This window comes from Eumetopias jubatus, unplaced genomic scaffold, assembly GCF_037043125.1.
Source record: "Eumetopias jubatus isolate StellerSeaLion01/CBP00866 unplaced genomic scaffold, mEumJub1_p1.0 scaffold_10, whole genome shotgun sequence".
In the NCBI taxonomy this organism is placed as follows: domain Eukaryota; kingdom Metazoa; phylum Chordata; class Mammalia; order Carnivora; family Otariidae; genus Eumetopias; species Eumetopias jubatus.
Genome location: NW_028274816.1, coordinates 35,529,241 through 35,553,966, shown reverse-complemented (window position 1 = coordinate 35,553,966; position 24,726 = coordinate 35,529,241). Strand labels below are relative to the sequence as shown.

At 59.2% G+C, this 24,726-nt stretch overlaps 1 protein-coding gene across 1 annotated transcript; it reads left to right on the top strand.

Moving 5' to 3' along the window:
* The first annotated feature begins 2,561 nt into the window (after window positions 1-2,561).
* SLC38A8 (solute carrier family 38 member 8) lies at window positions 2,562-23,341 on the top strand. The gene is made up of 11 exons (XM_028091501.1): window positions 2,562-2,649; window positions 2,964-3,154; window positions 6,620-6,818; window positions 10,437-10,569; window positions 11,184-11,285; window positions 13,533-13,590; window positions 17,489-17,603; window positions 19,105-19,252; window positions 19,613-19,821; window positions 20,976-21,027; window positions 23,248-23,341. The coding sequence occupies exons 2-11, from the start codon at window positions 2,966-2,968 to the stop codon at window positions 23,339-23,341; spliced, it is 1,299 nt and encodes a 432-aa protein (XP_027947302.1). The 5' UTR covers window positions 2,562-2,649; window positions 2,964-2,965.
* The last annotated feature ends 1,385 nt before the right edge of the window (window positions 23,342-24,726 follow it).

Here is a 24,726-nt window from a genome sequence, read left to right as displayed (position 1 = left end):
AAGAACCGCCGATGACAGGTGCTCCCCTTTTGGGATGACGCAGAAGGGGGACAGCTCCCGCGTGGGGGCACTGGGCCAAGCCACCACCTGCCTGGTCCCCTGAGGCGCCAGTGTGCACCCCACCCTAGCCAGCCGCCGCCCCCCCACCCCCTGCAGGGATGGGGCCCCCAGGGCGCCTCTCCGTAGCAGCCCAGCTGGAAAGGTCACACAGCCCTGGGAGGCCCTGGGAGACCAGCAGGGGGTGCATATCAAAGCCTCTCAGAACTAAGAGGTTTTCTTCACTGAGTGGAATTTCACAGCCCAGTGGCCAATTTCTAAGTCATGCACGTTAATGGGCAGCTAATGAGGTGTCCAGGCAGGGACTTGGAGGTGCCCCAGGCTCCAGAGCCCAGATTAAGAAGTACAAAGCCAGCCGCTGGTGAGGCTCTTGATCTCCTCTCACTGCCTTAGGGTGGATGTGGGGGGAGCGGGTCAGAGCTGTGCAGCTTTTGAGGTTTGAGCCTGGGCTTGGTCTCCACCCTCCAGCTGCCTGGGCTGCTGCCTGGCTCCACCTGCCACACCCAGGTGCCCACCACCCTGCTCAGGGGGCCGAAGACCTCACTGCGTTCCTGGAAAACCTCCAGGTCATCCTGACCCTCCAGAAGGAGGGGGTGGGGTTTCAACGTCTCCTACAGCAAGAAAGGCCTTTCCCAGTGCCTGATCCGGGTCTCCACGCTGGAGGACAGCAGAACACGGAGGCCTTCCTGGGGACTCGCCACTCCCCTGAATGCCTCCCCTCCTCCCTTCACCAAGGGTGCACAGACTTGTCACCTTCCTCCCAGGAGCTCCTCCAGATGCCCCTGCTCCTGGAGCCTCGTGGTCACTCCCCCTCCCTTTGGACCATGCCTGTTTGGTCCTGATCTCCTCACAGGTCACCCCTTCCTCCAGAGTGGAGACCTCTTTCACCTCTGATTCGCTCTGAGTGTTTGTCGAATGACTGTCTGACAGAATGAGAACACAGACCCCAGATACGTGGGGAGCAGGGTGCTGAGTAGTGTGCCCTAGAGCCTGTGGATGTGACACTATATGGAAAAGGGGTCTCTGCAGGTGCAGTGAAGGTACGGATCTGGAGATGAGATCATCCTGGGGAGGTGGTGTGTGAAGATGGAGCCCTGGGCCCTCAGGAGCTGGACGAGGCAGGAGGGGTTACCCACTGGAGTCTTTGGGGATCCTGGCCCTGCCAGCAGCCCCTCGGGACTCGATGTGAGGGCTCAGTGAGATGCCTGGCACCAGCTGCAAGGCCGGGCTCCGAGCACTGCTCAGCTGGTGGCAGCCTGAGTACCACTCGAGACGTGGTCCAGCTGTGCACTCCCGGGCCACCATCCCAGGTCCCTTTCGAGGTCCGTGCTAACAGGCTGGTCACTCGGCAGGCCCCGTGCTTACTGAACACGCTGTGTGTGGAGCCTGCAAAGATACAATCAGTCTGCTGGTGACGCAGTCGGGATTAAGACCGTTGGAAACCACACGGAGAAGAAGCCCTTGGTGCTGATCTGGTGTCTGCCAGATAAGGACTGATTGGGTGAGGCTCCAGGGCCTTGGAGATGTTTAACTTCAAGCTGCAGTCCTCAAGAGGTGGTCCCTGGACCAGCTTTGCCCACATCACCGGGAAGCTGGTTAGAAATGCAGATTCCCAGACCCACTGAGTCAGAAGCGCTGGGTTGTGACACAGCCCTCAATCTGTGTTGTAACATGCTCTCGGGGGCACTTGAAGCTGGGTGCCAGGAATGAGCAGGTTCACATTTGCAATTTGAGGTGTGATGTTCATGAATGTGCATTTTCCAGAAAGGACAGTTCCTTGTACTCTGCCATCTTAGCTGACCATGTCTTAGGTCGGAGACGTGGTGTCTGCTCAAGGTATGGTCCGGACCAGCAGCACCTGCCCCATCCCCCCTGGAGCCTGTGAGTAATGTGGAATCTTGGCTGCACCCAAGGTGTGATGAATTAGAATCTGCCTCTTAACAAGACCGCAGGTGATTCGTGTGCATGCTCGTTTCAGAGGATCTCGAGGAAGCACCTGCTGACTGCCCGGGGCCTTTGCACACACTTGAGTCTACAGCGGCCCCACAGCCCACTTCGAGCTGCAGGGTGGGCAGACAGACAGACCCCTTGGCAGATGGGAAACTAGGCTTGGAGAGATCACACACTGAGCAAGTGTGGACGCTGAGTTCCGAGCTCTCTCCAGGCCCGCTCCCTCAGACTGGGGTCTGTGGTGAGAGGAGGTGCAGGCCTGCCCCTTGAGCTCTCCCAGCTGCGCCCCCTCCGATCTTCAAGATCCAGGAAAGCCCCGCCTCCTGGGAGGGGCCTTCACCCGGGTCGGGGAGGGGAGGGAGTCTTCAGACCCCTCCTCAGGCTGCAAGTCTCAGAAGCCGCAAGCTCTTGGGATGGATGGCTCTGGCCTCTTTTCCTTGTCCCCTTAGGTGTGGGGACGTGACCCCAGTACGTGCTAAGGCTCCCTTAACTCCTGATTGGTTTACCACTCCCTGGCAGAGCTAGAATTTTCCTTCTTCCAGCCGTGGGGCCCAGGAAATGCAGCTGAACCACCTGGAGCAAGCGTGAGCCCTGTCCCTGATGGCTGAGGACTGACTGGTCACCTTGAAGTGGGCTTTGCGGGTAAAGGCGAGGGGCTGGGGTGGGCAGGGAGGAGTGGAGCCTGGCAGAGCAGGGTGAGGGGCTGGGGCCGCTCTCGGGCTTTCGTGGGAGGACCCGAGTGATGATAAAGGGTGGGCAGGTGAGGGCAGAAGGGCTGAGGACTAAGGCCGTGGGGCCACCCAGGGAACGGGTCACCTAATGGGGCAGTACAAGGTAGACCGTGGCGTGGGGACATGGCAGATGCGTTGCTCTGACTGGTTTGGGGAGCAAGACACGTCCTAGCTGGGAAGGCGGTGTGAAGACTGCCCCTCTCCCCACCCCCCTGCTGCTTCTAGCCATGGAGGGAGGAACGGGAGGCCGCCCAGGGCTCCCAGAGAAGCCGGTCCCTGCGGCCGCCAGCCCCGCTCTGTCCTCGCTGGGCGCCGTCTTCATCCTCCTGAAATCCGCGCTGGGGGCTGGCCTGCTCAACTTCCCCTGGGCCTTCTGCAAGGCGGGCGGGGTGGCCCCCGCCTTCCTGGTGGAGCTGGTAAGCCCCTGCGGAGCATTTGGGGGGGGGGGTTCTCTGGCGGAGGGATCCAGGTGGGGTCCTTGGCATGGTTTCTGTGGTGCTGCCCGTCGTAGAAACCAACACCTTTGAGATTGGCTTTTGGGTCCTCTCCGCTGCTTGGGGAGGGGGTCAGCCCACCGCAGCCCCCCGCAGCCCCCGGCGGAGAACGCCCCTAGGTTGCCGAGGGTGGGGAGGTGAAGGCCGAGCAACAGCCCGGTGCTCCAGGGCACCTGCAGCAAGTGAACCTGGCAGGTGGCCGGGAAGGCGCCATCAGCTGGCCAGCTGCTCTCACCTGCTGGTTGCAGCTCCATGATGAAAGTCAGACCCTGCGTGCAGTCAGATCACGTGTAAGATGCTGCGAGCCCCTCACACCCACGGGCCGCCGCGCTGGGCCCTCTGCCAAGTCAGAGACGTCCAGCCCGAATTCCCTCCCCACGGAGCCCAGGACTGAACATCCGTCACAGAGAAGGGCCGCTAATTACCACAGCTTCGTTTTATTTGCAAGGATTCTTTGCCCCCCCCCCCCCCCCCCCGCCCCCGGAGCTGATAGCAACCGCTGAGTTTTGTGGTGAGCTCTTTCGCAGACATTATCTTAAGTGCTTTTTTATGGCAGCCAGCTGATAATGGCCTTGGGGCCTTTGATGTTCTTCTGGAAAGTGCTCAGTCCTGCCCTGTGTAGGGTAACCCGTGCCACCCCCACGGCTGGCCGAGGGCCTGTTCTGGGGGGCGCTGGCTGCGACCGTGCAGCCTCTGTCCTCCTGAAGCTCCTTCTACCCGGGGACGCAGATAAGATATAAGAAGGCAAATAAGATCGTTTGGGGCGGTGGTCGTGCTCGAAGGGTCCTGTGACAGAGGGTGGGACGATGCAGCACGCAGTGGTCAGAGAAGGCCTCCCTGAGGAGGTGGCCTTGAGCTGAGCCCCAGCAGAAACAGAAGAGCTTGTCCAGGTACCTGTGAGGTGGGGGAACCCGCTGCGTTTGGACGTGTGACGACTTCAGGATGACGAGAAAGAGGCCTGATGTCCAGCCATAGAGCGAACGATGAAGCGGGTGGTCAGCCAGGGACGTGGCCAGTGCCCTGTGTGAGGCAGGGGCATGGGGTCCCCCTCTTCACGCTCTGTGCCATCCCCCGGGCACCTTGCTGAGGTGATGTTGACTCAGCAGGGTTGGGGGGGGGTGGCCTGAGGTGGTGCATCTCTGAGGAGCTCCCAGGTGACAGGGCTGCTGCTGGCGTGACTCGCACTTTGTCTAGGTTGGTCTAAAGATCCCTGTCCTGAGCAGACCTGAGTGGAGGGGATGCCAAACGGGAATAAGCGTAAACGCCCAACCAGAAAAGGAGTGAGGCTGGTGACCGACACCCCCATCTGTGTCCCCAGCCAGCGACCTCCCCCACTTCTGGCCAGCGAGCCCTTGTCTCCCTTCACAAGCATTTAAACACCCCACTGCTGAGAGGTCGCTGGTTCGAGGCTGTAGGTCTCTAATGACTGGTTAGCACTGGAGGTTTTGTGAAATTTATTGAACCTGGACTTTCTTTGGAGCCTCCGGGAGGCGGGCCCGGGCGCAGGCTAGGGGCTGTGCTGTCCTGCATGGATGGCCCATGGCGTGGGCAGAGGGCGTTCACAGGCAGAGGCTGCGTCTGACCCCGCCACCCCCTTCCTTTTGTCCACAAATACCTCGAGTGCCGGCCACGTGCTGGGCATGTTTCTGGGGCTAAACGATACGCAGAACAGACACAGTCCTGGCGTTTGTGGGGCTTAGAGTCCGGTGGGTAAGGAAGCCTGACAACCCCAGGAGACGTGGACACTTGTAAATATCTGTGTCCGCAGGCTGCCGGACTGACCACAGGACCACAAACAGGATGTTTAAAACAACAAATTCCTTCTCAGGGTCCCAGAGACCAGAAGTCTAGATGTGGTGTGGGCAGAGCCACACTCCCTCTGGAGGCTGGAGGGGAGGGTCCTTCCTGCCTTTTCCAGCTCCAGGGGGGGCACATGTCCCTTGGCACGTGGCCACATCTCTCCAATCTCTGCCCCACCGTCCTATGGGCTTCTCTTCTAGGAGACCCCTTGTCCACGGGTTTAGGGACCATTTGGACCATCCAGAAGGACCTCATCTCAAGATGCTTAATTGTACCTGCAAAGACCCCTTTTCCCTTAATTACATCTACATGATATACATTTGCAGACACTGTAGCTGCCAAGTCACACCAGCTACAGGCAGAAATGTGCCCACGAGAAGCTTGGCTCTGTCAGAGCCTGAAACGGAGGGCTTAGCCCACCTCGGGGTTGGCCTGTCAGGAGACTTTCTGGAATAGGTGACCTTGGAGAGGATGGGGAAGGGTGGGAGTCCCCTAGGTGAGGGGGCGTGCTGGGCGCAGAAAGGGGTCCGGGTACAAGGCTGGCCTGGACAAGGATCTCGTGGCTGGACAGAGCGTGGGTGTTCCTTCTGGTTCAGAGGTTTCAAGTTCATTTTGGGAGTCATGCTTGTCCAGTGGCATCAGCTGGGTCTGAAGACGGACACTTCAGCTTCCCCCAAGCGTCTTGGCTGTGTCTCCCAACTCCTGCATTGCTCTCCTCCACGGGATCATGGAGACCCAGTCCAGCTTGGGGACAGAGCCGTCGGTCCTGAAAAGGCTCCAGAGCATTTAACCATGGAACGAGTGGGGCTTTCGTGCATCGCTGGGGGAGGGGGTCCAGTGGCACAACCACTGTGGAAAGCAGTCTGGCAAATTCTTAGAGTTAGACCTACACCTCCTCTGTGGTCCAGCAATTCTCCTAGATGTGTGTCCAGGAGAATGAAAGATGCATCCTCCAAATGACTTATTCTGGAATGCTCAGCACTCCCCAGTAGCCTAGGAGGAAGAACCATCGGGGGCATGGATAAACCAATTGTGGTTCATTCCAGGCGATGGAACAGCACTCACAAAAAAAGGGATAAATGGCTGGTGCCCCCAGCGTGTTTGGGCCTCATACACGTTACTCTGGGTGGAAGAAGCCGGGTGTGAGAAGAGGTTTCCTGTGGGGACAGGAAGGGGCCAGAGACAGTTTTGGGGTATGGTGGTGTGTTCTGTCTGGACGCGCATGGGTGGCTTGCATGCATTTGTTACTCTCTTCCGATGATATGTACTCCTAATCTGCAACCCGTGGAATTTTGGGAGAGGGGTTTAGACTCTCAGGGTTTCTGATGCCTCTTTTGTCCAACTGGAGCAGGAGGGTATGAGTCCTAGACGCATAGACTTACAGCCCAAGGGGCCTCGATCATCGCTTGCTCTGCAGCTCTCATCTTGGGGCAGGGGAGGGCCTGGTGGCACGTCGGGGAGCGGCCCCTGGGTGGCAGGTGGCCTCTGCAGGTGACAGGTCTGGTGGAGAGGGTGTCAGACTCCAAGGGGCAGCGGGCTCGGTGGTGAGCTGGGGATGTACCCTGGCCCCATGGTCCCGCCCCGCAGGTTTCCTTGGTCTTCCTCATCAGCGGGCTGGTCATCCTGGGCTACGCGGCCTCCGTTAGCGGTCAGGCCACCTACCAGGGCGTGGTTGGAGGGCTGTGTGGCCCCACCATTGGGAAGCTGTGTGAGGCCTGCTTCATTGTCAACCTGCTCATGATCTCCGTGGCCTTCCTCAGGGTGATTGGGGACCAGCTGGAGAAGTGTAAGTACTGGCGTTGGAGTCGGGGGGTGGGGGGGTCCTGGTTGATGAGTGGGATGTGGGTGCTGGGCAGGGCCCTGAGGGGGGCAGCAGGGGCTAAGGCCACCCCTAAGCTCCTCACTCGTGGCAGAGGGAGACCCAGAGTAGTAATTATGGGCACACTGAGGGTCACAGAGGGAGAGGGGCTGTGGTGGACGTCTCGTGGGGACAACCCCATGCACTGGGGGAGGGGGGCAGCCCCTGTGAAGAGCTAGTAACACCCTGAATTTGGGGACCTCCATGACCAAGGCCAGGCCCCCTTGGCTTCAGCCCCCATCAACCGTTTCCCTGCAAGCCTTGGGTTAGCGGCATCCCCCAACATTGATAGGTTCTTTCTAACTTTTTGTTCCACTCGACATATTTGCCAGTTTTTGCTGTGATTTCTTCCTTGACCTATGGGAGGTTTAGATTCGTGTCATTCAGTTTCCAGTTCCTTGGGAGTTTTTTGGGTCCCCTCTTGGTTTCTGCCTTCGTTTATGCCACAGTCGGAAAACACTGCGCGTGGTTTCGGTCTTGGGTGTTGGAAGCTTGCGCTGGGCCCCTACGAGGTCCAGCTTGGTGGGCACTCCATGGGCTCTTAAGGGGCCTGCGTTCTGCTGTTGGGCGCTGTGTCTGAGAACTCCACACGGCTCAAGGAGGTCCATGGCTTTGATTGGATCCTCCCTAGCCTCGCTGATTTGTTTTCTTCAAATTTAGTTATTGTCAGTTCCTGAAAGGTGTTAAAATCAGCTGTCATTGTGGATTTGTCTGTTTGCCCTTTTATTTTTTTATTTTATTTTTATTTTTTTTAAAGATTTTATTTATTTGAGAGAGAGAATGAGAGACAGAGCATGAGAGGGAAGAGGGTCAGAGGGAGAAGCAGACTCCCCGCTGAGCAGGGAGCCCGATGTGGGACTCGATCCTGGGACTCCAGGATCATGATCTGAGCCGAAGGCAGTCACCCAACCAACTGAGCCACCCAGGTGCCCCTGTTTGCCCTTTTAAAGGTTTCATTTATTTTTATTTAGAGATAGTGTGAGTCAGGGGAGAGGCAGAGAGAGGAGAGAGGGAATCTCAAGTCCAGATGGCGGGCTTCATCTCACTACCCTGAGATCATGACCTGAGCCGAAATTAGGAGTGGGACTCGTACCGGACTGAGCCACCCAAGTGCCCCTATTTGCCCTTTTAATTCTGTCCATTTTTGCCTCCTGGTGTTTGAAGTTCTGTTATCAGGCTCACGCCCATGAATTGTCCCTATATTATCATGAACTGTCCCTTTTTTTGGTCTCTGATAATACTTTGCCATCAAATGGACCTTAGCTATGAATGTAGCTATGCCAGCCTCCTTAAGATAAGTGTTTGCCGGGGCGCCTGGGTGGCTCAGTCGCTAAGCGTCTGCCTTCGGCTCAGGTCATGGTCCCAGGGTCCTGGGATCAAGCCCCTCATCGGGCTCCCTGCTCAGCAGGAAGCCTGCTTCTCCCTTTCCCCCTCCCCCTGCTTGTGTTCGCTCTCTCGCTGTGTCTCTCTGTCAAATAAATAAATAAAATCTTTAATAAAAAAAAATAGATGAGCGTTTGCCAGCTTCTCTCTCCTCCCAGCTCTTTCACAGTGAGCCTAACTGTGCCTTGGGAGTTGTGGATGCATTTCCTGCAGGCAGCATGTGGTTGGCTCTTGCTTTTTTAATCATCTTGACGGTGTCTGATTTTAACTGGAGTGTTGAGATTTTTTTAATTGGAACTTAACTGTCGATATGGTTGGATTTCGGTCTCCCACTTTGCCATTTTGTGTGTTCTGCCACTTGAGCCAAAGATGAGCAGGTCCCTCATCCTGGGATATTGAAACACATGGTTTCCATGTCTTGGGAGGTACTCAGCCCAGAAAAAATGGAGGTTGGTAAATCAGGGCCTCCCGGTGGGTAAATGGGCACAAAAGCGCTTTGCCTGCTAGAGGTACATCGAGGCACGTCTGGTTTCACCTCTGGTCGTCCAATGTGGTGCCGCTTTGAGAAGGATTCGGAGGCTGCGCTCAAGCCCAGGAGTAGGGCAGCCGGATTAGTGCACTGATGAGGATAGAGGTCACCCCGGCCTGGGCAAGTTGACTGGGGTCGAGAGAGCATTGCTTGTGTGTTGGTGGTTAGGTATTTGGGGATGGGTCTCTCTGTAGGCAAGCCTAGTCTTCTTGGGAGGGGGCTGAATAGAGCTTGGGGGTGTCGTTGTGTGCATTGGGTACAAATGACGGTAAGTGACGTGTGCTGAAAGACCTCGAGGAATGTTCTAGAAAATGAGGGCTCAGGAGCCTAGCTGTCAGAGCTGGGTTCCTGGCTGAGGAGTTCCAGGTGTGTGAATGGGGCTTGGGCCCCTTCCCAGGCCATGTGGCCTCTGGCATGGCTATGGCATCTGTGGCTTGGAATGCCTGCTTCGCTCTCCCGCCTGGTGCCTGTGTGGAGCGACCTCAAGGTGGGAGTCTGCCCTTGCAGTGGTTCAGTGCACACAAGCTATTCTGAGAAGCCATTCATTTCTTGGCATGGCAGCTTTATTGAGCTTTTGGTGGAGCACGAAGAAGGGTCACAGTGCAGCAGAGCAAGCAGCCCCAAGTGGGCCATGAACCACCGCTCAGTGCCCATCCTCCGGCCCCTTCCAGCCTCAGGCCATCTTGCTGTCCCCACCCCCACCCGCTGCAATTAGCACCATTGCTCTCCCCTCCCCCATCCATCTTGCCTCTCTGTCAACTTCAAATTCTCCATCTTACTGTGGCGGGATGAAGAAGTGGTCCCAGGTTCTTCGGTGTTCCCTCCATTGAGAGGTTGGTGGGTGATGGGGGTGGAGTAGGGTGGGGGGAGTCTGCGTCCCGCCCCCTTGAATCAGAGTGGGCTCCCAGGCACCTCAGCTCAGTGGAGTATGGCCAATGTGACATGGTGCCAGTTCCAGGCCTAGCCTTTAAGAGGACAGGTGGTTTCCACCGGGATCTCGGGGAGCCCCCCGCTGTCCCAGCCTAGCCTGCAGGGAGGGCCCAGTGCAGCCCACGCGTCCCCACCAGGCACCCAGCGTGGAGCCATCGACGATTGTCCAGCCCAGCCCTCTGATGAGCCAGGTGCCCCCAGCTGACCCACATGCAGCCGACCTGGGCAGCTCAGCCCTGCCCTAATTCTTCTCCTCCGGTCCCCAGCGAGTGAGAAAGTGGTCACTCTGGGCCACCGTTTGGCTCGGTCTCCCAGTTCTGGCCCCAGAAGGCCACTCCAGGCCCCCACCCTGCACACCCACCAGGCTCCTGAGCAAACCAAAACATGTTTACAAGAACTTGAGGGCCGAGGTGCCTTAAGGGCAGGCAGTTTTGTCTTTTTTTGTCGCTGGATCCCAGCACTTAGCACAGTGTCTATCTGGCAGAAGCGCAGTGAGTGGCTGGGAATGAATTTGTGCGGCAGGCTTCCTCCCCCCATGGTGGCTCATGATGGGGCCCCTGTCCCATCCCTTTAGGCTCACGGGCTGACTTAGTGCCCGGGGCCAAGCCCGCCCAGACCTGGGGCAGGGAGTGCCGTGGCCGGAGCACCGGCCGGGGCAGAGGCCGGGCAGCGTTCTCAGTGGGCCCTGTCCCCCTGCCCTCCAGTGTGTGACGTCCTGCTGCCCAGCGCCCTGCAGCCCTGGTACGCCGAGCAGCGCTTCACCCTGTCCCTGCTCTCTGCGCTGGTCATTCTGCCCCTGTCTGCCCCGCGGGAGATCGGGTTCCAGAAATACACGAGGTACGGGCCTGCAGACGCTTCCTGGCCGGCAGGGCGGTGGCTCCGCCCGGGGTCCCCACCTCTGCCGGCGTCTGCCTGGGGTTAGGGGAGCGGCCAGCCCGTTCCCCCATTTGGACAAGAGAAAAAAAAGCTGGAAAAGCATACAAGTAACACACATGCATGATGGGAAACAGATGAACAAGAATGCTACCTCTACGGACATGACCTGCAGCTGAGCTTTTGTTCTTTAATAAGTACAGACATTTTATGCACTCTCAGGCACGGAGGGACCCCAAACACTTCTTTTTTCACTTTACAGTCTGAGGCTTTGTGTATACTCCTGAAAAAATAGAGTCGGGCAGAATTATTCATCCGGGTTTGCGACCTGCCTTCCCCGTTGTGCATGACGGTAGACGTTTCACTTCGGAACTAGAACAGAGGAGCAGAGATCTCCCCCCATCCCCATTGCATAGACAGGGAAATCGAGGCTCAGAGCAGTGAGAACTTTGGCCAACACCTTGCCGGTGTGGGCAGAGCTGGGACTCAGACCCCATTCTGTGTGGTACCCCAGGCTGTAGCTGGTGAGGCTGGTGGCCGTACCACGGAGGCCCCTAATGCCGTGCCCCGTCTCTTAGCATCCTAGGCACCCTGGCCGCCTGCTACCTGGCCCTGGTCATCGTGGTGCAGTACTATTTCGGGCCCCAAGGCCTCGTTCGTGAGACCCGCCCTGCAGTGAGGTGAGTTTGAGGGGGTGGCTCCTCATGGCTCCCAGGGGTGCTGCATGGGGATCCTTGGAGGAGGGACACTCCTCCTTCCTGTGGGTTGCACAGAGTCCCGGCACCTCCCTGGGAAATCCTTCATGGCTCTGATACAACGGAGCCCCTCGAAGTGACCTGTCCTTCTTTAGGATGGACTCCGGGGAGTAAGGGCCAGGGACAGACAGAGGGACACACATGCACTGAACACCACACCAGCCTGGGGTGCCTAGGCTGTTGCAGACATTACCCCCCCTGCACGGAGCCCACAAGTTGGCCAGCAAGGCCTGGGTGCCTGGCCACAGGGAACGGGAATGCGTGGAGGCTGGTGTGGCCCAACCAGCCTGAGCAAGGCCAAGACTAGGGGTCGGGTGGGGTGGGGGTGTCCTCTGGGGATCCTGTGCTGCGGTGAGGACTTCGGTTCTGCTGGGAAGCCCCTGCAGGATTTTGAGTGCAGCAGGGCTTAGAATCAGATCCGCTCATGGCAGGGCCAGTGCCACGGGCACGTGACCAGGCTAGTCACCACGGCCCTGTGCCCAGAAGGACCCTGCACCTGGTTTAACGTTCTGCTGTTGCCATCCTGAAGTCCTCAATTGAACAAGAGGGTAGCATGTTCATTTTGCATCAGACTCCACAAATGATGTGGCCCCTCCTGGCCCACGGATTGGAAGGGGAACGTCAGAAGAGGCCGGGGCGACTCTGAGCTTTTGGCTTGAGCCCTGGGAGGGGTGCTGTTTCCTGGGATGGGTAAGACATGAGCAGGTGGCTGGGGGAGGAAGTCATGTGGGGACGTATTAAGTTGGAGGCGGCTCGGAGACCTATAATGAAGACGTCAGGTGGCCGGTTGGACCTGTGTGTCTGGGGGTTGGAGAGAGGGGTCCGGACTGGAGAGAGAAACGTGGCTGGTATTGGCCCAGAGGTGGCATTTAAGGCTGCCAGGCTGAGACCTGCTCCTGAGCTGGTGGCACAAAGTCCAGGACCAGGAGGTCAGGGACAGGGGGCAGAGCCTGTGGAAAGAAAGCGAGAAGGCAAAGCAGGAGGATGGGTTCGCCTCCTGGGGCTGCTGTGACAAATGACCCCAAACTGGGTGGCTGAGCCAAGCAGAAGTGCCCCTCAGTGGGGTCTGCAAGTCCAGAGGCCAAGTGTGGCAGGGCCCTGCTCCCTCCAGCACCTCTAGGGGAGGCTCCTGCCCGCCCCTTGCAGCTTCTGGTGGCCCTGGCCATGCTTGGTCTCCCTTGGCAGGTGGGCACCTCCTACCCGTCTCTGGTTCTGACTCAGGGTACCTTCTCCCCTTGTCTCTGTGTCTCCTCCCTGTAAGGACACCAGTCGTTGGATGAGCATCCACCCTGCTCCAGTTCCTTATCTGAACTCAAATTATATGTACAAAGATCCATTTTCAAATAAGTCTTTGTTCCGAGGTTCCCAGGGGATGTAAATTTGGGGGGATGTTATTCAGCTCAGGATAAAGGAGGATAGAAGGTGTGCCTTGGAAGTCAACGAACAAAATTTCAAGAAGCCTGGGGTGATTGCCGCCCGATGCTGCTGCTGGGTCACGTGGGACTGAGCCCTGGCACTGGATTTAGCTGTGGAGGCTGCGGGTGATGGGCTGAGCTCCATCGGGGCAGGAGAAGGGGTGAGGGCCCAGGGGAAAGGGAGAGAGGCAGGGAAGAGCGTTCTTCTGAGGAGGGAGGAGAGGAATGGGCAGGAGTTGAGGGGGGACCAAGGCCCGCAGGTGCTGCTCATGCCTCTATGTCCCCCAAGGTGCCGGAGGCTGGGCCCCAGAGCTCCTTATCAAAGGAAGCTGGGGGGACCCTGTCCGGGGACCACTGAGAGGGCTGGACCTAAAGCTTCTGCCCTGTGCACACCTCTGTCCTCTTAGCGTGGATGGTGGTCAAGCCGTCCTTGCAATGCTGGATTCCAGGGGTGCTGCTTGCACCCCCGCCCCTAACCTCGGTGGGAACAGGCTGGCTCGGCAGGAAGTTGGGAATTCCTTCTAACCACATCCTGTCTGAGTTCTGCCTGCGCGGAGAATGTCAAGTGAACAAATGTCAGCGCAGATACATCTAGAAGGTGTAGCATTTAACATGCCTCGTTTTCCTGGGGTTTAAGAACCTGTCTCCTAGTCAGGCTTAGGTACATTTTGCTGGTATCGTTGAAAACTCCTCTTCAAGTTGAGTCTGTTTTGAGTTGCTCTTTTTGTGGTAAACCCCTGTTCGTGTCTCTTTGCAGAGCCTCCTCCTGGACATCCGTATTTAGTGTCTTCCCGACCATCTGCTTCGGATTCCAGGTAATGTCCGCGGGTGTGTGGAGGCGTGTGGTGTTGCAGGCTCTGGTGGTGATGTCCTGCTCCCTGGGGAGAGTGTGGCTCCCTGTCAGGAAAGAAGTTTAAGGACTCGCCGTAGGAGGAGACGGTCTGTCTCCTGGAGACTGTGCATGTCAGTGGGCATCTGGGCTCAGCGAGGTGTGAATTGTCGTTGAACTCGGGAACCTGGCACCCCCGCCAACACCAACAGCACATTTGTTGGGTGTGGGGATCCGGAATTTGTTCCGTCTTCCGCAGAATTCTCACAGGGCTGTCACCATGGCTGGAGACCTAGAGCCACCTGCTTCTAGAGAACGCCTTATGCAGGTGGATCCTGCCCCAGGCAGCCTGGAGAGGAAAGATCCTGCCTCGGGAGGCTTGCCGGGTGGGGGTGGGGGTGGAAGGCATCCTGGCGGCCGTGTGGCGGGGCGCGCGGGGCATAGACAGAATTTCTGACCAGGTGTCATGGAGTGAGGATGGCTTTTGTGTGTGGAATCCAGCAGAGCGCCTTCGAGGGTAGCCCTGCATGGGGAAGGTTCGTTCAGAGACAGCTTTTTCAAAGCACTGATGCCTAAAAGGAACCTTGAAGAACGTGTGGGAGGCGGCCAGGTGAAGGGGAGGGCGGGCAGCTTGAGAGGGCAGCCGTGAGGATGCCCCGGTGAGCCCAGGAGGGCAGAGGGCCTCAGGCTTGGTGGGAGAGCGGCAGGGGGCGAGCCAGGCTCCCCGCACAGTGCCCAAGGGGTGCGGTGGAGGGCATGGGTCCTGCTCCCTGCCTTCTGGTCCCTCTCGGGGTCTTCCGATCTCTCAGCAGGTGGCCGCTGACTCCATTCGTTCGGTGTTTATTTTAGGAAAGATGTGCCTCCCTCCTAAAAACAGCCACCTACGCAGCACACCACCACCACCACCAAAACAGCCCCAAAGTAAAATCTTGTTCTCAAGGGCAGGGGGTCCAGGCCTGACAGCAGTGCCTCATGGCCTGATGTTTCTCCTTGCTTCTCTCTCAACCAGCTTCTGCTTCTCTTCTTGCTTTTTCTTTGAGAACCATGTTTGACAAAAAAAAAAAAAAAAATCCTGGAACATTTCCATTTATTTTCCTTATAAATCCATTGATAGATCACTTCTGGGGCTTAGCAAGCCACTTGCAGGAATTTCTCACATTTCTTCTTGTGCACCCAATATTTTGAAAGATCGAAAGCGATGATTTTGCTGTCAGCGGTTTGTCTGGACGTGGTTTGCATCCCTCCCTCCCGTGCCCAGACACCATATGGTGCGGCAGGCTCACGCTGCGTGGGCGGCCTTCCAGATGCCTACGAGAGGTGCCCCCCTCACCTTTGCCTCGGCTCCCTCAACCGGTTCTCCTAGCAACCGGGGCCTGGGCTGCGGTTTCCAGGGACACGGGATGCAGCGATGGGGAGCTGAGAGGAGATGTGAATTGCAGGGGCGTGGGGGTGCGGGTGCGGGTGGGGGTGAGGCTCAGGCTCAGGCAGGGCTGCCAGGATCTGGGCTGGAAGCTTCTGGGACCTGGGGGTGGGGGAGAGCAGCTGTGGGTGAGGATGGCAGGAGGTAGGGTGAGGGGGCAGGGAGGTGGAGGGGCGGGGTGGAAGGGGAGGTCACCTGTTGTCCTCAGGAGCTCTGACCTGGTCAGACAGCTCCCCTCCCCTACACTGAGCAATGGGGCTCCATGTCCGGCCCGCACAGAGTCCCAAGGGCCCGCGGAGGGGCGGAGGAGGGCTGCAGGCTCTGCTCCCAGCCGCCTCGGAGTCTCCCGCCAGACAGATCGAGCGCAGCTTATGAATCCGTTCCTCAGCAGGTGGATGTGTGGCCACTTTCTGCTGCTGAGTGGCTGCATGCTCCTCTGCCTCGCCTTCCGATCCCAGGAGCGCAGAGGGCCAGCAGCGGCCCACCCCCTCCCTACACGCTGTCACAGCCGAGCAGCCCCGCCCTCCGGAGATGAGCTTCAGTCCCCTGCGGGGAACCAGGAGGAACAGGGCCCAGGAGTCTGGGGACAAACTGGAAGGAGGGCTGGGCGGCCTCCTGCCACCACCAAGCATCTTCTCGTCGCTGTGCTCGGCTGCTCCTCTAGGCACAGAGCTGCAGCCCTGAGACCCGCCCCCCCCCCCCCAACACACACACACCGCGTGGCATCCTGTGCGGTTCTGCAGAGCCTGCGGGCTTGGGGCTGGCATGGACCTGGGAGCAGGGACAGGGAGACAGGTGGCTCCCCGTCACGGGCACTGGGCCATCCTGGGAAGCATGCGGGATGTACCTCAGAAATGCCATAGCAGTGCAGGAGGTGGGAGCGTAGGTCCTCTGGGTTCCCCGGTAGAGGTTCCCCGCGAGGGCTAAGCCCCCACTGCCTGGCTGAGCCAGCCTGCCGCCAGCGGGCTCCTGCAAGGTCAGGGAGGCCCGGGGCAGAAAGCCTAAGATGCACAGGGGAGGGTGTGCATGAGCTCACCCTGGGCTGGATGCTGCCACTACACCTGGAGTCAGGAGGACCCAGTGTGTGACCCCTCCCGCCCCTCCCGAATGTGTGCTACAGGAGGGTGGGGATTGTGTTTGGCTTGTGTGGCATCCCAGACTGGCACGAGGGGGACTGTTCAGCATTTGAGTGCTGGGGGGCTGGGGCTGGGCTAGGGGGGGCCTCCTGGCTGCTGGGTGGGTTAAGGGGTAGGTAAATGAGTCACCCCTGGAGCATTCTGCAGCTGTGCTCCAGGTTCCATGTATGGCCTGAGCTCAGAGGCATAAGTGAGGCTGATGTGGTCCTGGCCATCTTGTAGCTAACAGACGCTGAACAAGCAAACCCCAGTGTACTCACTGGGGCTGGGGGCGGGGGGTGAGACAGGGAGGAAATTGGTCCTCCTAGGGAGAGCTTTCTGGAAGGTTGGGTAGGAGCTGGCCAGACGAAGAGAGAATCACAGGTAGATGACCCAGCACGAGCAAAAGCCCTGAGGCAGCAAGGAGGAACGGAGGTGAACTGAGTCCAGTGGGTAAGGGGAGTGTCCACCCTAGGAGCCTGTAGCGTGGGCAGGCGGACGTGATCGGTGTGTTTGGTTTTGATCAGAAGTGAGTAGAGAGGCTGATATGGTAGGAACCCTGTCCCAGGAGCCTGTGACGGTCCTGGAGGCCATGGGCGGGGCATGGAGATAAAGCGGTGCCTCTCAACCCTGAACGCAAGTCAGCGTCTCCTGGGCTGCTCGTGAAATGCCACTGCCCAGGACCTGCCCCAACTAAACAAACACCCTGATGTTGGCTGCAGGTGGTTTGTATTTAAATCTTCTCATGATGTAACAGAGTTCCTGTGAAGTGTATCAGTCATTGGTACATCTGCTCCCGTGTAACCCTCAGCCCCATCAGGATCTAGAACATTGCCGGTCCCCCTGCAAGCTTCCTCGTGACCTTTCCCATTCACTAGCACCCTCCACCCATAGTTCCTTTTGTTCCTGTAAGTGGTGGTCCTCAGCTAGGAGCAGTTCTGTCCCCCAGAGCCCATTTGGCACCGTCCAGAGACCTTTCTGGTGGTGAGAACTGGGGGGTATTCCTGGCATCCAGGCGGTCGAGGCCGGGGACTCTGCCCAGCGTCCTGCAGTGCACAGGACCGCTCCCACATGTCCATGTGCTGCCGTCGAGAAAGCTTGTCCTGGCATGTTTAGCTTGTAACTTGAACTGCACATCCACGGAAACACGTTTACCGTTGTGCGCAGCAGTAGAGCTGTGAGGCTCTCCCGTGTGCAGGCATAAGGTGGTGTTCCTCCTCCTTCGGTGCCGTGTAATATTCCACGTGTGAATCTCTGCTGATTTCCTTACACCTTCAACTCTGGGCGGGCGTTGGGGGGTTTTCCCTCCTGCCCAGCCCCGTCCCCCGAGCTCTGCCCCTGCCTTCCAGTGTCACGAAGCCGCCGTGTCCATCTACTGCAGCATGCACCACCAGAGCCTCTCCCACTGGGCCCTGGTCTCCGTGCTGTCCCTGCTGGCCTGCTGCCTCATCTACTCGCTGACAGGTAAGGCCCGCCGGGGCACCGCGGAGCTGGGTGGGGGGCTCAGGAGAGCCCGAGTGATGCGTGCTTCCAGAGTCCTTCCCGTGAGCTCCGCTGTGCCGTGCCAGGAGCAGGCCCAGCAGTGTGGGAGCCTTGGCTCATTTAACCCTAACCCCTCAGGGAAGTCCCCATTTCCTAGACAAGGGGCCGGAGGCTCAGAGGCTTTCCATGGCTTGTCCAGGGTCTCCCGACTAGACGTGCAGAGCTGAGACCCAGACCTGGGCCACGCTGCCCCCCACCCCCGTCCCCTGCTGGCAGACAGGACCGTAATGGGGGTCATCTTCGTGTTACAGCTGGGGAGCAGTGTACAAAACGCTCTTGTGGATTTGACGGATTTGGGTGCTCGCAGACCTGTAGACAGAAGGGTCTCCAAAGGTGACAGAAGCGTGGCTCAGAGAGGGCTGTGACATGCCCAGGGTCACACAGCACGCCCCAGGTCTCAGGCTCAGGCAGACTTCTGGCCGGCTGTGTTCCTCCAGCCCCGGGGCCCTTTCTTCCATCCAGCTTTGGAGCCCCTGACCTGGGAAGCCTGTGGGCTGCCGCAAACGTCTCGGGCTCCTCGGAGCATCATGGTCATCTGGGAAACTTGCCGGATAACCCTTCCCCGGCAGGGCGGGGTGGTCACTGTCAATGTGTGTCCCCTGGGTTGGAGGTCCATGACCTGGTGATGGAGAGTCACCTCCAGGGCCAGCAGGTTTGTGAGACCTTCTGGAAAGGGCCCAGAGAGAAGCCAAAACGAGGCACAGCTCTCGGCTGGGGATGAACGGTGTCGGGACAGGGCAGGTGACCAGGATGCCGAGGGGGTGTGGGTGTGGGGGAGGGCCCTGGTGCCCTGGTCCCCTGGTCCCCTGGTCCTGCCGTCGCTAGCTGCGTGATTCCAGCAACGGTTGACGCCCTGGGTCAGGAAAACGGGTGCACGGGCAGGAGTGGGACGGACCGGGCATGAGGTGGTGGTGCGGTACTGAGCGGTGGCTCCTTCCGTGAGCGGGCCCCTCACATCGGCCCTGGGAGCTGAGAAAAGGAGAAGCAGCGATTTGGCCAGCAGGAGTTTTGAGTCAGAAGGGCAGGGTATCGTGTCAGCCGAGGATAGGAAAGCCTTGGGAACCTGCAGAACGGAGAACCCTTCTAGAACCTTCTGTCTGCTCCCAGGGAGAACCTTCGGGGTGGTAAGAGCTGGGTGCTGTCAGTGTGTCCGAGTGGAGGGAGTCGGGATGTGACCGGTAAAAATATTTTGTGCGTGTATAGGGGACACACGATGTTACGTTAGCACCAGGCGTGCAGCGCAGTGGGTGGGCTCCTATGTTAGGCCGTGCTCGTGGCAAGTGTGGCCGCCGTCCGTGTCCGCACTGTGCTAGTAGAGTGCTGTTGACCGCACGCCCCGTGCTGTGCCTTCCTTCCCGTCTCTGCCACCGGCATGGCGTCTTCCCAATCCTCACTCTGGGCTTCCACCCTCTTGGCCTCCCAGGGGTTTATGGCTTCCTGACCTTCGGGACAGACGTTTCCGCCGATATCCTGATGTCCTATCCGGGCAACGACGCGGTCATCGTCGTGGCCCGGGCTCTCTTCGGGGTCTCCATCGTGACCGCCTACCCCATCGTGCTCTTCCTGGGGAGGTGAGGCCCGGCCCGTGGGGGCTCCACTCAGCGCGGGGCACTGACCTGTATCAGGGTTTGGGGCACGCCAGGCAGCGTGCGGGCTCGGGTGTTGGGGAAGATCTCTGTAGAGAACACGGAGGCCGGGAGCTGAGGCGGTTTGCCCAGAGTGGCCCAGCTCGTGAGGGTCAGGACTGGAGCCTGGCGCCCCAGCCCGCCCAAGACTGCACCCTGCGTGGTCCTTCTCTGTCGGCGGCCTGCAGTCCTTGGGGAACGGCGCCTGGCGAGGAACCGGGGCCCTGCTGGGTGTGCAGGATAATCGCAAGGGGGGCCCGATGTGGGGCGCGGGGCTGGAGCCGCCTGCGCTGGTGTGGCCCCCAGGTCCGTGATGCAGGATTTCTGGAGGAGGAGCTGCTGCTGGACAGGTGGGCTCACGGCCCTGGCAGAGCCCTCGGGGCCATGGGTCCGGGGGCTGCTGACCGTGCTGTGGGTGGCCGTGACACTGACCATGGCCCTGTTCCTGCCCGACCTCAGCGAGATCATCGGCATCATCGGGGGCATCAGTTCCTTCTTCATCTTCATCTTCCCAGGTGAGGCACCTGCTCCACTCTGTGCTGGAGCTCAAGGGTCTGGAGGCGGGGAGCCCCGCAGAGGTAGGATGGCGCCCAGCCCTGTTCACTGAGCCGGACACGAGCTGGGGACTGTGTACACCCGTGCGGGAAACATCTCCGTGGCTGGCAGACGCACCTGCTGGGACTGTTGTCATCCCATCCTGCCGGCGAGAACACTGAGGCCCAGAGGCCGCCCGGGAGGCACAGCGGGGCTGCGTCACCCTCGACGTTGCCCACTCTCCCCTTGCTGCCACTCACTGTGGGATTTTCTCTTACATTTTAAAATTTTTTTCCGGTTAGAGGACATTCACATGGTTCCAATGTATCCCACGAACATCTTCTTACTTCGTTCCCTGACCTGGGAGGCAAACGCGGCTTCTTACAAAACCTTCCCGGTGTGAGCAAGCGAAGTTCCAGTCAAGGCGACCTGAGGGTTATCCCGGCCTGGGCAGCCCGGGGAGGGCCCTCCCAGAGAAGCAGACGTGCCGGGCACCTGCTGGTGCTCAGGGCAGGAACCGCAGATCCCTGTGCCTCTGGCTCTGGGCAGCACTTTTGGATGCGAGGGCCGTGGTCACATGGCTGCCTCCCTCGTGCTTGCTTGGAGTCCGAGACATCCCGTCTTTCGGGTTCGGTGCCCTTGTCCTGGGGGTGCCCTTTAGCTCCAGCTGTTTTCCACTTTCTGGGAATGATCAGCCAGGCTGGGTTCAGTGGGGGAGAGGCCATGGGAGCTTTAGGCAGAACTGTCTGGCTTCAGATCCCAGGAGAATTCTTAGAAGAAAAATCAGCCTAGCAGCTGCCTACCGTTGAAAGCATCCCCAGTGTCCGGTCCAGAGTCCGGCCCTTGACAGGTCATCCCAGAGAGCCTGGCACGGAGGATGGGCTGTCCCTGCCGTCTGAAAGAGAGGCTCAGAGGGGCCAAGGTGTGAGGGGCACGCTGAGCTGGGCCCTCAAGGCCCGGCCGTCTGCCAGCTTGCTGTGCCGGGAGCAGAGGGAGCCCCGGGGGCCACACTGGGCACAGGTCTTGCTGGCCTCCTGGGTCCCTGGGGATGGCTGGGTGCCAGCTGAGCTCTCCAGCTCAGGGTTGCTCTGGGTTCGACTGTCCAGAGCTGCAGTGGCCCCATGTCTCCTTGCAGGTCTGTGCCTCATTTGTGCTGCCAGCGTCGAGCCCATGGCTCCGAGCATCAAGTAAGTGTCCCAAAACAAGGGTGGCAGTGTGGGCGCTGGAGGGGCTCTGAGCGAGCAGAATGGGAACATGGCAGGGCCTGTGGACATCCCATTGTCCTGTGGAGGAAAAAATGGCCGGCCACACAATATGGGCCTTACCCACACAATGAGAGGGTGTCTGCGCCAGGAGCCGAACCCCGGCCCTCGAGCTAGCAGTCTATGCACGGCCGTTGCTCCCACCCAGAGGGTGATCGTCCGTGCTGGGAGCTGTCTGTGGGCTCAGGGGGTCCCTAGCTGTGCATGCTTCCCCATCCTGCACTCCGACCCCGGGCAGCACGGGGCACAGCTGTTCCTGTCGCATGGAACCCTGCCTTCTGGGGGCCATGTGGGCAGTAGGGTAGCACGTTCCCTCAGCAAGGTAGCGGGCCCTGTCTGGACACCTCCGCAGTGCTAGGCCTCACCCAGCTCCCTATGATCCTGGGCTATCCAGCCTGCGGACGAGGGGACAGAAACTTCCCCATGGGTGCATGGCAAGTCAGGACAGAGCTGGGACTCCAGCCCGGCTGACCTGGCTCAGGCTTCACGCTTGCCTTCTCCCTGCTCCCCGTGATGGGGGCAGACAAGAGAATTTGGGATATCCCTTTTTCCAGCAGAAGGCCCTCTTTCTCCAGCGTGGCTTGTGATAGGACTGGGACCCTGTCCTTTGCCTTTGAGGGGCCCAGGCTGTCCCTTCTGAGAAAGAGAATGTGCACAGCTGAGGCACCATACCTCAGCCAGAGCCTGTGTGGCCCTTTTATTCCTGTCTCACAGGCATGAAAACAGGTCGAGGCTTGCAAAGAGATGCTGTGTTAGGTTTGCTGGGGCACTCACCGCAACAGAAATCTGTTCTCTCCCAGCTCGGGAGGCCCGGCCAGGCTCCCTCGGAAGGCTCTAGAGCCTGTTCTGTTCCTTCCATCTCTTGCCATCACCTGGTGGCTCCACGTGTCCCCAGCTTGTGGCTGCATCACCCCAGTCTCTGCCTCCAGCCTCACATGGCCTGTGTGTGTCTGCCTCAAATCCCCCTGTGCCTCTTTCTCGTAAGGACAACTGTCACTGGGTTGAAGGCCCAGCCCCAATCCAGGATGATCTGCTCTCCAGATTTTGAACTTCATCACATTTGCAAAGACATTATTTCCTAATAAGGTCATGTGCACAGGTTTGGAGTGGACGTGAATTCTGGGGAGCAGCATTCAGCCCAGGGCAGGTGCTCTTAAGTTACGGCAGCTGTGGGCTTGGGTCCCACCTGCAGGCTGGTGTCTCTGTCTCCCCTTGCCTCCAGCCCCCTCAAGCCCAGGCTTGGTTTTCCCAAAGCAGCCAGCTAGGCTTTGTCCCCTTCTGGGTGGAGAAGAGCTTTTCTGGATGTCTCTGAACCTGAGTTGGGCTGGGGGCTGGCCGCAGTTGTCTGGGGCCCCTACACGGCTCTTTCCCTCAGTGGTCTTTGCGGTCCTGCTGCTGCTTTTTCGTGCCTTGTTCCAAGCTCACCACAGTTTTTACTGGTGGTCTTTGAAGATGTTTTTAATCCTGGCGCTGCTGTAGGGCCTTCTAATCCCTCAGAGCTGCTCCAGGAGCTGCAGGCCCCGGGCACGGTGAGCACGCTCTCCCTGCTTCCAGTGACTCTGCTTCCCTAGACAGTCTTTCCGAGACAGTGGGTCCTGGGGCCTTTGTTAATCCGACCAGAAATGTCTCTGGCAGCCCTGCCATTTGTGGGAATCCTGTCTCCTTGTCCACACGGCGTCGGCCGGTACATCATGAAGCTTGCAGACATGTCCTCAGTGGCCTCCATGGCCAACCACCTCTGCCTCCTGCGCCCTCATGCCCCACCCACTGTCCCGATCGTGGGTGACTTTGGGCTTTCTTCTCCTTCCTCATTTTCAGCGGGGGGCTTCATTCCTCCTCCCCTTGCTCCCAGAGGGAAAGGAGTGACAAGGCGTATCCCTCCCCCCATTTCTTTGGTTTTGATAAAAGGCTAGGGAGGAATGGAGTCATCAGTTAACAGTTGCAGTGTGAGGCTGTAACTGCCTGGGGCCATTATCCCCCGTGGCCTTGGAAACCCATTCCTACAGGTGAGGGAGGACACTGTGGATTTTTTTCCACCTCGGTCACTCCGCTGGCTTCCTGTGATGAGCTTTCTGCCATGTGCTTGGCTTGTCTGCACAGAGGTCCAGAGAAGAGTGTGTTGATGTGTGTGTACTGACCTGGCAGGTGCTGCTTGGAGGTGTGGGGAGTGGTCTCCGTGCTCGTGGGCACCTTCATCTTCGGGCAGAGCACGGTGGCCGCAGCCTTGGAACTCTTCTGAGCGGGAGGGGGTCGGCCCAGCCTCTATGCGGCGCCAGGGAGGCTGCCCCCCGCATCCAGCTGAGACCCGTGTCCTTCCGTCATAAAGATGCTGCAGAAACGGACCCGTCCTGTCTTCTGAGGCTGCTCATTTGGGCTTCTGCGGGTTCAGAGGGTTTCAGGTGCTGCTGCGGAGGGTGTATTGATGTCCTGGGGCTCCCCTAACAGAAGGCCACACGCTGGGGGGCTTCAAACACAGTCCCGGAGGTGGGGGGTCTGAGATGGAGGCGTGGCCAGGACCGCGCTCTCTCTGAAGGCTCCGGGCGAGGGCCCCCCGCCGCCCCCAGCCCCTGGCGTTGCTGGCCGTCCTCGGCACTTCTTGGCCTGTAGACACAGCCCTCCAGCTCTGCTTCCTGCCCCCCCCCCCCATGGCTGTCTGCCCTGTGTGTCCATCCAGATTTCCCTCCTCTTACGGGGACTCCAGTCATTGGATCAGGACCACCTTAGTCCAGGATGACCTCCCCTTAACTGAGGGACTGCTAAGATCCTCTTTCCAAATGAGGCCGCAGTCCCAGGTTCCAGGAGGTGGAGCTTCAACTGAATATTTCCCGGGGATGCAGTTCATACCACAAGTAGGGCCTGAGGCCCAGGGAGCTCTGCTTTGGCCCGCACTCCGATGGGAGGGCCCCAGGGAGAGCCCCCCCTTTCCCTTCCGGCGGGACCTGAAGAGCCTGGGAGCCCAGTGAACTGTTGGCTCTCCGCTTTCTTCCCGACCCCAGCCAATCCTGGGGTGAGGGGTGGCACCTGCAGCTGAGAGTGAGGGGACCGGGGGTCGGCCCCGGGGCCAGGGTAGGGGAAAGGAGGAGGCGGGGAGAGAGGCGGCCAGGGGCCCAGCTGCTCCTGCGTGCTGTGCTTGCTGGCACTGACCCTGCACGGGACCCGGGATGTTCTGGATGTCACTGGATCCGGGCCCCTCTTCCTCTGCCTTGGGACGTCTGCGGGAAGCCAGCGGTGCCAGAGCTGGGAGGGGCCGACATGCGAGGACAGCTCCCTGAGGGTAAGCGCTGTGTCGGCCCTGTTGGTGCTGTGTTGAGAAATGCGTGCCTGCCCTTGTGAGACTAGCAGTGATAACAGCTGGGGTTTGGGGGCTTTTTTTTTTTCCAGCCTATCCAGTTGCATTAAGTTTTTTTGAGATGTAATTCACGTACCATGAAGTTCAACCTTCCAAAGTGCACAGTTCAGTGGCTGTTGATGGCCAAAGTGGTACCGCCGTCGCCAACGTCTGATTCCGGTGTTTTTTGTCCCCCCAGAGAAAGCTGCACCCCCCAGCAGTCCCTGCCCTGGCCCTGGCCCTGGGAACTAGGAGTCTGCCGTCTCTGCGGATCGGCTGCTTCCGGACACTCTGTA

Excerpts from the sequence above, each read along its gene's own strand:
- SLC38A8 (XM_028091501.1), top strand. The coding sequence starts at position 2,966 with ATGGAGGGAGGAACGGGAGGCCGCCCAGGGCTCCCAGAGAAGCCGGTC. Across the intron at positions 3,155-6,619 it reads CCGCCTTCCTGGTGGAGCTG|GTTTCCTTGGTCTTCCTCAT; the intron begins GTAAGCCCCTGC and ends CCCGCCCCGCAG. Across the intron at positions 19,253-19,612 it reads ATCGTGCTCTTCCTGGGGAG|GTCCGTGATGCAGGATTTCT; the intron begins GTGAGGCCCGGC and ends TGTGGCCCCCAG.